At 34.6% G+C, this 12,610-nt stretch overlaps 1 protein-coding gene across 1 annotated transcript in view; it reads left to right on the top strand.

Annotated features, from left to right (window-relative positions):
* The window catches only part of AP3B1 (adaptor related protein complex 3 subunit beta 1), a 153,978-nt gene extending 141,596 nt beyond the window's left edge, over positions 1 to 12,382 (top strand). The window contains 1 exon segment of the mRNA XM_018918489.3: positions 11,635 to 12,382. Within this exon segment, the coding sequence (XP_018774034.3) occupies positions 11,635 to 11,788 (154 nt within the window). The 3' untranslated portion in view covers positions 11,789 to 12,382.
* The last annotated feature ends 228 nt before the right edge of the window (positions 12,383 to 12,610 follow it).

The raw sequence follows: 12,610 nt of genomic DNA, 5'->3' as shown, positions 1-12,610 counted from the left end.
GTTGCATCCCTGAGGGATCTCTATAGCCTGTGTTCTCAACATCAATTCAAAGACTAGGTGAGAGTGTCAGTCAAGAAAGACTGAAGTGTCTGCTGCCTACAGGTGCTCTCCATCTTTACCCTATCTATCACATGAGACTTATCACATAGGCATGGATTGTTTTGTTGACTGAGTCTCAAAAAGGCTCCCGAAAATAATAGCCTAGCTCCTAGCTCAGCCACACGTTTCCTGGTTGTAGATAAGTTTCTAATTTGATGGTGTTTTCTTTTGCTCTTTTGGTTTCTTTTAAGGGAAGTTTACTACAACAGGGTCTATAACCAACAGTAAATATATTGAAGATGCACTTACTGTTGGGTACACTCCTTCAGAGACAGTGCTTAAGGGCATGTTTGGGACAAGCTGAAGTATTCAGAGAGCTTCAGAACATCCTGAAACCTTCTTTGATTTTTAGATTCAACATACAAAGTTTTCAGTCAGCCAGTATAGTCACAGACTAGACTGCAGAATAATCCATCAAGCAAAACAAATAGTTTATAACAATTTAAGTGGCCTATGAGAAATTACCAGCCATTGATAGGCATTTTGAAAACAGTCCTTTGTTTGCTTCACTCTTAAGTAAATGGAGTTCACAGATATTATGTAGTTATAATTCCACCTAGATTTTACTGAGCAGGAGCATTACCTAATTGATACTGTGATAAACCTGTTAATCTTTAAAAAGTAAATTATTCATCATTAAAGTATATCCTAGATTCACATGAATGAATATTTGAGATAGGTATTAGATAATTAATCCTTCCAAAATGCTGAAAAAACCACCAAAATAGTTTATATATATATATATATATATATATGTGTGTGTGTGTGTGTGTTTGTGTGTGTGTGTGTGTGTAGATGTATGTATATTTATGTATGTATGTAAGGTAAACATGTTTGGATTAAATGAACTCTGTCATTAAGAAAATAAATCAAATCTTTTCTGGCAGGAGTCTCATGGATACAAGAATTGTGACTTTTATTGATACACAATTTCAGAATAATAAAATAAACAGTCACCTTTTATCTTGTCTAAACAGTTACAGATTCAATAAAAATGCATTAAAGGTGAAATTTCTGATTTTTTACAGGATTGTCATTTGTCTTGTTTTATTGCAAGTGATATTGCAGAAAAAAATTACATCCAAAAACTTTTAGCTCATCATGCTCTTCTGTGAGGTCTACTTTGGCTGACTTCTTGGAAGAAGCCTTTTTACACAGAAAAATAAGTACTGTTTTTTAACTGGCATTCTGCATTGTGCAGCATAAATTACATTAACCTATTAGTTGGTCATCCCCAACTTGAGTATTACTGCTTAATGATGGCTAATGCCAAAAAAATTGTATTGCCTGGTAATGCAATATACTCATTCAAAATGAAATTGTACAGTTTAATACAAGTGCAAGAGTATCTAATGGACATGAACAGGTGTGTTTCATGGTTTCTTTTAGTCTAAACATATTCACATTCATGCTGAAGATGTTGTCATGCTGGTGGAATCCAATTACTGGTCCTTAAATTAATAACCCTATTAGGATTTTATTTTTGCACTTAGAGCAAATATAATGAAGATTCAAAAGTAAATACTTGAAATAAATATCGCCAGAATAGCATATAGTCACCAAAGAAAAATGAAATAAGTGAAAACAAATATCAAATATATCAGCTTTATATCTGAGCATATCACAATGTAGCAACACTTTCTTGCATGCATTTCTTCTCTCTCTTTACCATGTGGCTACTTAAATTGTGGACTTAGTTGCAGTATAATAATTTTACTTTTAAATGAATGTAGAGCAATATGCCAGGTGACCTAGTTGCTTCTGCTTTAAACTGTATTTTCTGGTTTTTATTTGAAGTGATAGTTGCAAAAATTTTTAACTCAGTGACCTATAGATATAGACATAGATATCAGCAGACAAAGGTGCAGGTTAATAGTTATTATTTGAAAAATAAATTTACTGTACTATATTGCTTCCTTTAGAGTAGTTACCTGATCTTCAATGGAGTTTATTCAAGGGCTTAGATTACAGGGCCTTGTAGGACAGCATGCAATGCATTTGTATGTTCTTAATAGGATTTAACTATTTTATGTATTGATCTTTCTTGCTTTTGCTAATAAGTGGAAACATTATTTCAATTTTAAAAGGCTTCCTCTAGAAGCAAGAATGTGAAATGCATTTCAAAAGAGAGATTTTCTTGAATTGGAAATGTGTTTTCTTAAATATTAAAACTTCTGAAAGAAGAGTTTTTTTGTTTCTTAAAATATTTTTTCACAAGACTGATTAGCATAATTGTTGGAATATCCAAATCTCTTTAATGTTTTAAGAACTGTTACTTGATGTTGATAAAGTGATTTTAAACAGTCAGCTGAGGCACCAAGCTTCTGTCGTTTGATTCAGACCACAACTGAGGGCACCGTTTGAGTATCTGAAGACAAAGACACTGAAAGAAAAGTATTTGTTCCTGCAGGGAATTAAATCACTCTGAATAACTACCTTCAGGGAACAAGTACTTTTCAGTTGAAGTATGTCTGCTGTTTGTTGTCAGTGGGGAAAGCCTATTAGGAATTGTTCTGTCTTCAAGATAAGAGGGTACATAATGGAGGACATTTATTCCCTCAAAGTTGATTCTTCTGTAGAACATCTGAGCTGCTGGGTTCTACTTGGGCAGTAACATTCATTGCTTTAAATACAACACCAACAAAGAAATCCAGGCTGTTCTGTTTCAAAATATGATGAGTTGAAGGCATTATTCAAGATTTTCAGTCATATTCTATTTAACTGACACAAGCCTTATTTACCCAGAAATGCCCTCCATGGTAATGCTACTTTCAACGTGGTTCTTATTCTTCTCAGACGAATATTCTAAAAGTTCCTCAGGTCTCTTCCTCCTATATTCATTTTCAACTCCTACAAGTATAGGTAGTCATCATGTGCTTCATTTTGATTATAGCAAGAGATAACAGATGGTGATAGAATGAAAAGACTAGTTGCAAACTTGAATCTTACAAAGACTTGAATGCTCTCATAATCCTCTAGAAAGTGTCAAAATATTGTCTGCTATTACATAAGGCCCTACACATGAAGGAGAGGTGTTTCAGGCTAACTTGGCTTAGGAAAAAAGTAATGGAAATACATATAGAAGGCATTTTTTCACACTACCAACAAAAATATGGTGCAAAGCTTTTAAAGTCTTGGCAGCAGCATATGGCAGAAATATCTGTTCAGAGCAAAGATCACAAGCTGGATTTACTTCTTCACTCTCATTTTGTTTTTTACTTGTGTGCTTCCATTGACATCAGAGTATAATGTGCAATGATATGGAGAATCAGGCTAGGTAGTCTTCAGCTACCTACCCTCTACCTTCTACTTCCCAAAGCATTCCTAAATGGGATGCATCATACTACAGAATATTACGTATTTCAATGACTGTGACTCTAAAAATGGTGCAAGATAGATCATCTTTTCCATTGTTTTCATTCTTGAAGGCCACCTGTGCATTGTCCAATCAGTCAGTGAGATAAAATTCTGAAGCTAGTAGGGTGGATAATGAAGAATGAAATTTAATCAACCTCAACTTATTTAATAGCCCATTGCACTAGTTTATTGCTGATGTTGTGTTCTGGAAGGAATCCTCAATTGCAAACAGGAAGTAGCAGGATTAGGAAGTGAGCATGGTGTCATATACATATTTCTGTTCTACAGTTCATCAGGATGGCTGTAACCATTGACTTGCCCTCTGAGGCACACGACAGCATTAATTTCAGTCCTCAAATTTGACATGGTCAATTCTATAATTTCAACAACCCAATATGGGACAATCTGAGGTTTTGGAGAAAATCAAATCTCTTTAAACAACAAAGCTCTAAAGTGCTTCAGAACAGCCATTTCATGTTTTAAGATAGGGATTTTAATGTCTTTCTCCATTACAATCACAAAAAGTGGCGATACTAACAGCCATCTCTTCTTTCTACACAAGACCAGGACTTGCAGAGGGAAGATTCCCATCTCTTAGTGTGGTGTCATAGTGGACACCGAATTAGCAGCAAACAAGCTAAGTTTTAAACAAAGAAGCATGAAACAGCACTTCTGCTCATTGCTGGGACAGGTCTAACCTAGTTCAAGCACTGCAGTGCGTGCAGTGACTGTGAAGTTCTGAGACCCACATTTTTAAGGGCTCTTTACTGAACCATGTAGATATGTTCATTTCTTCAGAGCTTGTTGTACATAGTATGACATTGCATAGTGAACCCTTAACTATCTGATTTCTTGAATAAGCAATTATTGAACAAGATGTAAAATGCCATTCACCTGTCTTGTGGAGGCTTGTATTGCTACCCTTTAGCACAATCAGAAACATGCTGTGTAAATCATTTATTATGACAGTAGACATGCTGCAATTGGTGAAAATTCATACTCTGAATAATATGAAAACAACAACACCAAATGTAGAAACTTTAAATGTTCAAAATCCAGAGAATACAGAAATCCAAACTGTGTTTCACTAGCCTTTATTTCTTACCCCATGCATCAGCTTGACAGTCTGGTTGTATTCACCCCTTTTTATCATTTTGCAACCTGTCATGTCCCATTTATAGTGTATTGGCAGACTGATTCTCAAAGGAAAGAGGGTTTTGTTTACAGACAATTTTGATTATCAGAGAATGTCGTGGTTAGTAATCAGTTATCCTCCCCACATCTTTTTAATCCAGCAACACTTAATGTGGGGAGAAAAAGTATGCCATGGCATGTTTGTGTAGGTACATTAGTATGAAAATACACAGAAAATTTTTCTGTGTATGTCATCTTCCAATTTGCACTAAATTTGGAAGAATTCTAAGGCAGAAAGTTAGTAATCAGACCCCATCACCTTAACATAACTAACAACCACAGCTACTTCCAGCATGTCTGCTGGAAAGGAGAAGACCCCTGTATTGAGGATAAACACCATGTATCAATTCCTGAGAAATATAAATTCTTTATAGTTATTCACTTGAATCAGAGTGTATGTTGTCAGTAGCTGATAAACAGGTCTGTAAATCTACAAAGACTTTTTTAAAGGCCTTTTCTGTTCTGTGTGCAAGCACTCCCATTCTAAGATTTTTTGACTAAGCAGTTAGCCTGTTGGAGAGCTCCAAGGAAGTGAAATCAACCTTTGCTCCTGCAAAGTAGCTCCTGTGATGCAGTTACCTAAGACTGTTTTGCTTCTGTAGTTCCTTAGCTGTGGGGCTCAGTCTTCCTGTTCTACTCGTCTAGAAAGCTTCAGTGGGTAGCTGTGTAAATAAACTTGTAACAGGCATGCAAGGCATGCAGCTTTGATTTTGCTTCCTAATCTCTCAAGTAGGAATTAATTAGAGAGCTAAATAACCTAGGCAAAACAGCTTTTCTGGTAGTCTTTACCTGTAGGAGATAGAATTTTAAATAGAATAGTATATCCATGTCCACAGTTATCTCACCCTTTGTTTTAAGCAGGACCTGTAAACTCTTAATGTTTTCTTGCTTAATGATAGAAGTAATTCCAACTTTTTCTTTTGGGGGGTTTGGTTTTGTTTTCTTTATTAAAAAAAAAAAAAAAAAAAAGCCCAGCTAGGCTAACCATTTATATTTTTTTAAATAGGCAAGACTAGAAGACTTTCTGCTTACTAACTATCTAGGTTAATTTTTTTTATTAATAGAGGGAAAACAAAACTGAATTTTTTAAGTATGAAAGTACTCGTTCTGTAGTTTCTCGTATTTTACTCTTCCTATTACCATTATTCCTTAATCAAGTCTAATCAAATCCTTAATCAAATCCTAATGTTCCAAAACCTTGAAATTTTCTCTCTGCTAACAGAAGGGCCCTGTGTATTCTAATACTGGTTTCATGTGTTATCATTATATCAAGATTTTAAAATACTTGATCGAGAGAATGCCTTCACACAAAATCATTTTAATGCCCTTAATGATCTAGATATATTGTATTAAGGAGCTTATATGCAAATTGCAAGATTTTTAAATAGCTTTAGGAAATTATATTTGGTCTTAACATAAAAAGTATATGAGTGAGTCATTTTAGATATGCTGTTGATCAAAACAGATTGTTCTAGCCTGGCTTATTTGCTCTCCACTAGAGGACAGCACTGCTTTTGTATCTGAATGGTAAAAAGTGATAAATATGTGCAGCATTTTCTTTGAAAAACAAACAGAAGCCCTTTGAGCCAGTTATTTAAACAGAAAATGCTTAACACTTTAAGAACTAACTGAGCAGAAGACTGTCTTTGATTGTAAAGATCTCTGAGAATTAAATATTTAATATTTTAATATCTTTCTATAAAATAATCTGCTTTCTTGAAATTAAATAATTTTCCTGCAAATTAAAATTTATGACCTGTTTTAAAAATAGACTGAGTATAATTCTCAAGCATGTATCATATTAAATGTCCAATTCTATAGGAAAAAAAAAGAGTGAAGTATATGAAAAAACAAAATAGATTGAATATTGCAATTAGCATTTTCAAGGTGGGAGGACCAAATATTTTGATTCAAGCTCTTAGCTTATTGAAGTTAAAGGGAGGAGATATAAATACCTACATATAAAAATGCTGATATTTTTAAACTAATAAATTTGGAAGATGATAAAAAGTTCATGCCTCATCTTCTTGTGCATGTGGAGTAGTGCTATGTATTGGACAGTAAGTTCAGACTACTCACTTGCATGTCTGCATTTTTGTTAGAGGTACAGTGCAGCTGCTTACTGGAAACTAAGACTTAAAATCTATTTTAGCAATACAAATAAACATGGTAAAAATATGTACATTTGACTGCAATTTATTTTGAAATTTTGTTATTTTATACCCCCTGGAAATATAGATAATGTTGGAAAATAATTACATTCTTTAATTGAATTTTAAAACAATTGTTAAGAGATAGTGTTAAAATTGCATGTAAGTATTTTCATTCCCAAAAGTATGCAGGGGAAAAGAAAGTCACATTATCATAATATGATTTTTAAGGTAAATAGCAATCAAATTTTATTAGTAGTAACCAATGTTAAAAACACCAGATTAAGTTCCTTCTTTTTGTGGGTATATTTGTGTTTACAGCTTTAGCATTAAGCTCTCTGTATTCCCAGGTCAGAACTAGTACCTAAATACTTCCTTTTCACTTTCTCAGGCTTACTCAGAGAATGAATACAAATATATTTTTTTAATACAAATAAATACAAGTAGCCAATTTTTAGATGAGTTGTTATAATGTGAAATCTGTGCATAGCAGGGCAATACTAAGATTCAGAGTACTGAAACTATAAGTGTAAGTATCACTGTTGTCCAGTGGACATGCTGGAAGCTCCTTTGTAGTTATTCATTCTTATATTTACAAATTGAAGACTAATTCACAGCAGTATTTTTTCCCCTTTGAATATATTCATTGCATAACTTGATTACACATTTGTCAGCTTTCGACTAATTATTTTTCTACAGCTAGGGCAGGGCATTGCATCTTCTGATTGTCTTCCTTACTAATAGGATTCTGTCTGCTTCAGCAGGCAGTAATTGAAGGCTTCATGTACAAGATTTAAAGAAAGGGCGAAGGAAAAAAAAGTTTTAACCTCCATAGGCCATTGTCACTCTTTGTGGTAAGCAGTAGAACAGAGAAAGAAGAAAATTTAGCTTGAATAGAAAAGTCAAAGAGGAAGAAAAGCACTGGACGGGAGAGAGTGTGTTTTAATGCTGTTGAATTATGCATAACGAACCCGGCTCTGCTGTAAATATCCCAACTTATTTATACTCCAATAGTGAGTGTTCAGGTGTAAATTTACTTTCTCAAATGTTTAATTTTAAAGAGCAGATTTTAAGTGAGTTAGTCTGCTGCTGTATATTCACTGCCACTGAAATTTTCAGAACCTCTCCCCCAAAAAATGCATCTCCTTATAGCAGCTATATTCTGTCTACAAAAAAAGAGAAAATTACTCCAGTCTGTATTCACACTAGTCATCATTGCAAAGTCAGTCTTTGGTAAATGCTGTAACATTGTAGTATCTGACACTCTGTGTTTTCTCTTTATATCAACTATATATCAAATTTTTCTATATGGTTATCATGAACAAATTTTATTTTCATTGGAAGTCAGTGAGACTGTGTGCTTTATTTTTAACTCCTGAAAGACCAAGTTATTTTCTAAAAATATATAGTACTTTACTGGTGCTGAATTTGTTTCTTAATGTATATTTCCTTATCCACTGATGGGTACTATATTTATATAAAAATAATGTACTAACTCCTCTTTTTTGTGTGTCACATATGCTCAGAATATTTAATGTTCTTTCTAAAAAAAATGAATTGGTACTACATTTATATAAAAATAATGTATTAACTCCTCTTTTTTTACATGTCACATATGCTTAGAATATTTAACGTTCTTTCTTAAAAAAATGAATTGTTCAGAATATGCAAATATTTCTCACATTGTTTTGTTCTAATTGTCTTGATTTTTTTAAATGGGAAAAATATTAACAACTGCAAATGTTCCTGAATGTTTTAATGATGTAAAATCAGATTTAGAATCAATATTATCACAGAATTAAATACTGCATCATAGCAGAAACAGCCATCTTGAAGCTATTAGTAAATATTTGGATTTGTTTTCCAGATGTATTCTCATTTGCTTTGTTTTTTTGGGTTTGTTTTTGTTGTTTGTTTGGGATTTTTTAATATTTACGGATAGATCCTTTGTTGCAACAGAACCATGCACATAATACATGTCTTATGTTTAGAGTTGTCCACAGGACAAATTCATTCTTTTGGACCTACAATCAATCAATGTACATTCTAGATTTAAATGTATTACAGTGCAGATTTCATGACTTATTAAAGCCAGAGATTTCTTGTTGGTTTATTGTCTTTTTTGGTTTAGTTTTGTCTGGGGATTTTTGTTTGTTTTGAATTCAAATTCTAACCTACAAAGTGAAAAATTATTACTGACCTCATGGAGAAAATGAAAGTTTTTCACTGAGAGTGAACGCATGTTATTAGTGATTAATTTTTTGCTGCTGAGAGATTTTTTCATGCCTTTCTAGGCTTCCCTAAGTATTTAGTTGAGCACAACACATCTTTTGGAAAATTCTTGAGGGTTTATGGTAAGAGTTAGTATAGAAATGCAGTAGCATGTATTTAGTTGAAAAAACAGCTAATGGCTAAATCCTTCAATGACTGTATATTTAAAACGTCTAAATAACTGACAAACCGGTTTTACTGCCAGTGCCAACTGCTCCATCCTGTTACAACTTTATTCAGTTTTACAGATTATACAAGTGTATTTATACCTCTCCTTAGAAACTAGATCATATTCCCTATTCTAAGGAACAAATTTAGGTTTCCAAAGTTCAAAAGCAGCAGGAGTGGTTCTCTTCTATACATGCATTTTTAATTCTGAAATAAGTCTTCCTGCTGCGGTCCAATTCTTCCTTCACTGAGCAATTCCAGACGCCATATCGGTAACCATGGACAGAAGCTGATTAGCTGCTAGTTATGTGTATTAACACTTTGTGTAAAATTATCTGAGTATCAGGCCCTTTGCATCTTGCAAACCACATGCAAACTCACATTTTATTGATTTTGTGTGGTTTGTTCAGGGCTATGGAAAAGTACTATTGATCCCCTAAGTGATTTTGCAAATACACATGTAAAAATATCAGCACAAAACTCATCTCTCATGCTTTGGACCACCTTGGCTTTCCCAGAACGCTGACTTTGTATCACTTTCAGCTTTTGATAAAAGAGGGTAAAATCAAGCCTCGGGGCTATGAAGCACAGCAGGAGTGCCAACTAGCAACCTATTTATGTGCATACTCAGAGATAATCTGCTTCTGTGTTGTCCCAAGACACAACTGTTAAGTAAATAAAGTGACTAATAAGACTATTGTTTCTATAATTATCCCCCTGTCGAAGTCAACAAGAGAAATAGTCATCTTCTACCTTGCAGCATAAAGAGATGAAATCATTGATATAACTAGCTAAGTAGGTAATTTTTGTACTAGTAATATTGTTTTATAACCTTCTATTAAAAAGAGAGGTCTTTGGATGTATCTGTAATCCAGACAAAAGAAATAGATTGACCTGTGATGGGTGACATTAGGAAAGTGCCCCATGTTTCCTTAATTAGTATAATGTGTTATGAGATTTTGATATGCTTAGTTTAAAAAGAAAAAAAAAAAGACAGAAATTACTTCTCGTTTAAAAAGAACCTGCTTCCTGCTTAAGTGGCTAATATTTTAATTAAGTCTGGAGTGAAGTTTTTTGAGTATCTCCTGATAAACTCCCTCCTTTATGTTGATGGTAATTAAACAGATCCCCAAGGGCTTGGGTAGGCGCTTTGCAGGGCCCGTGCTGATTGTCAGACAGGAGACACTGACCAGTTGGTTTGCTCTTGAATAGCCCACAGCGTGCTGTCAGCGCAGCAGTTTGATTTTTCTGTATTGTGAGCTGTTGTCAGGGCTAACTGGGTCCTATTGTGACTGAAGATGTTGCGCAAATTGAGGCAGATGGCTCTGATTCAGACACGTGTCATTCAGAAAGAGGAGGGGAGATTGGCCCTGCAAAGTGGGGTCAGACGGGGTCACAGACCTGCTCTACACTTGTTAGTGTTTTCAAAAGCCCATGTGCAGCAACTTTGTTGTTGAGAAGTAACCAAGAAGGGGGGAGAGCGTGTTGTGCTCCTTGTGGAAGATGGAAAGACGGACGCTGTTGCCATCCTCTTGCTTCCTGTCTCTTGGGCCTGGCTCTGCACATAGAATGAATTAACAGGATTGACAGAAGTTCATTGTGCCTAAAATGGCTTTTCAGTCAATTGTGGTGCTTAAAAGGCTAGTTTTGCTTTTAATTCCATGTAATTAGTGGGTTCTTCATGTCTTGGAATTTAGTAATGGTGCGTTAGTCCTAACTGTTGTCTGTCTCATTGGTTGGTAGTTTTTATTTCCTTTGCAGGATATTTAATAATAATAAAATGTTTTAAAATATTGGCCACGTTTTTATGGTGCTGGAGATAAATTCACAGAATAACTCTGTCTTGCTGCTACTGTCATTTCAAACTGATTGTTTCATATGTTTATAATTTTGACTTGGTTTAGTTTGAATTAATTTCTGGGATTACAGGAGGAGGAGATGTATTTCAGTAAGTACAACAGTTTGGCTTTTTGTATGTGTTCTACTACATTTAACATAGTTGAATTGTCTTTGGGGCACCAACTAATGAAAATCCTTGGAAAATTCTATACTGCTGTAGTCAGGTTGTCAGTGTATATGAATATTGTAGATGAACTGAATAATCAATATTTACATTAAAAATTATTTAAATAATATTTAGTTTGAACTACTAAATACAAAATTTTCCATGATACTTCTTTGCTTTTATAAAATGCAAAAATATTTGCATAAATTATGTTTGAAGAATTTATGAGAGGTTTTATGGTTTATCCCCTGAAATGCATTAATGAATTTAGAAGTATTTTATTATATTTGAGCTCATTTAACTCTTGCGAAAGAAACATTAACAGTCTTTGACCTTAAGAGCCTTAGTGATTTTTCTCTTTTCTTTTTTTTTTTTTTCTTTTCCCTCCAGGTTTGCAGCTAAGACTGTGCACAGTGGGTCACTGATGCTAGTCACAGTGGAGCTGAAGGAGAGCTCTACAGCACAGCTCATCATAAACACTGAGAAAACTGTGATTGGTTCTGTTCTGCTGCGGGAGCTGAAGCCTGTCCTGTCCCAGGGGTAACCTGCTTACATCTGGACTTCAGAATCTGGCACACAACAAAAGTGCCTGGCATCCACTACTGCTGCCTTTCATTTATAATAATAGCCCTTCCATCTGGCAGTGGGGAAAGAATACACTCTTGACATTCTTGTCTTCTGCTTTAGAATGCTAGTGCGTATCTATCATGTATGCAAGTCCTTTCCTTTTTTTCTGCTTGCTAACCAAAGAACATATATTTTACTGTCAGTTATCTGCGCTTTTAAATGTATTTCCCATTTGTTCTACCCTAGTCCGTCCCTCTCTCTTCCCTTCCCCCAGCACCTACCTTCCCCATCAGCTTCCATTCCCCCCATAGTGGACAAATACTAGGTAATAAAGTTCAATGGAAATTACACTGCTTGAAAACTGAGTTCAAATGGCAGGTGGGTTCCAGCAACATTCACAACGAGTATATGGTTCAGAGAGAATTTTGGTGTGTGAAAACACAGTTAAGTACAGCAAAATGGTTTTCTAGAAATGCCTGTAAACCTGAACTCATCTACTGAGAACTTGTTTCTACCTACTGTCATTTTCTCAAATATTTTGTTAAGATGCTAATAAAGTAGTGCCTATGAACAGAGGCTCCCTCTTTCTTGTTTTGGTAGAAAATTGATAACAGGCATGCTGGTATTGTATATACCTGGTTACCTGAAGCCGATACAAACTAAGTGGACACTATACACATCAGCACATCAGCAAATTGTTCTTGCAAAAGTAGCCAGTGTTTGTACTCCTGTGATAATTGTCTGCTATACAGTTACATTTTTGTTAATAAACAAAGCCAGCAGCTGCCTATTTTCAAAT

Source organism: Serinus canaria, chromosome Z (assembly GCF_022539315.1).
Source record: "Serinus canaria isolate serCan28SL12 chromosome Z, serCan2020, whole genome shotgun sequence".
Taxonomy (NCBI): Eukaryota; Metazoa; Chordata; class Aves; order Passeriformes; family Fringillidae; genus Serinus; species Serinus canaria.
Note: the sequence above shows the minus strand (reverse complement) of the source record. Positions and strands in the feature narration are given on the sequence as shown.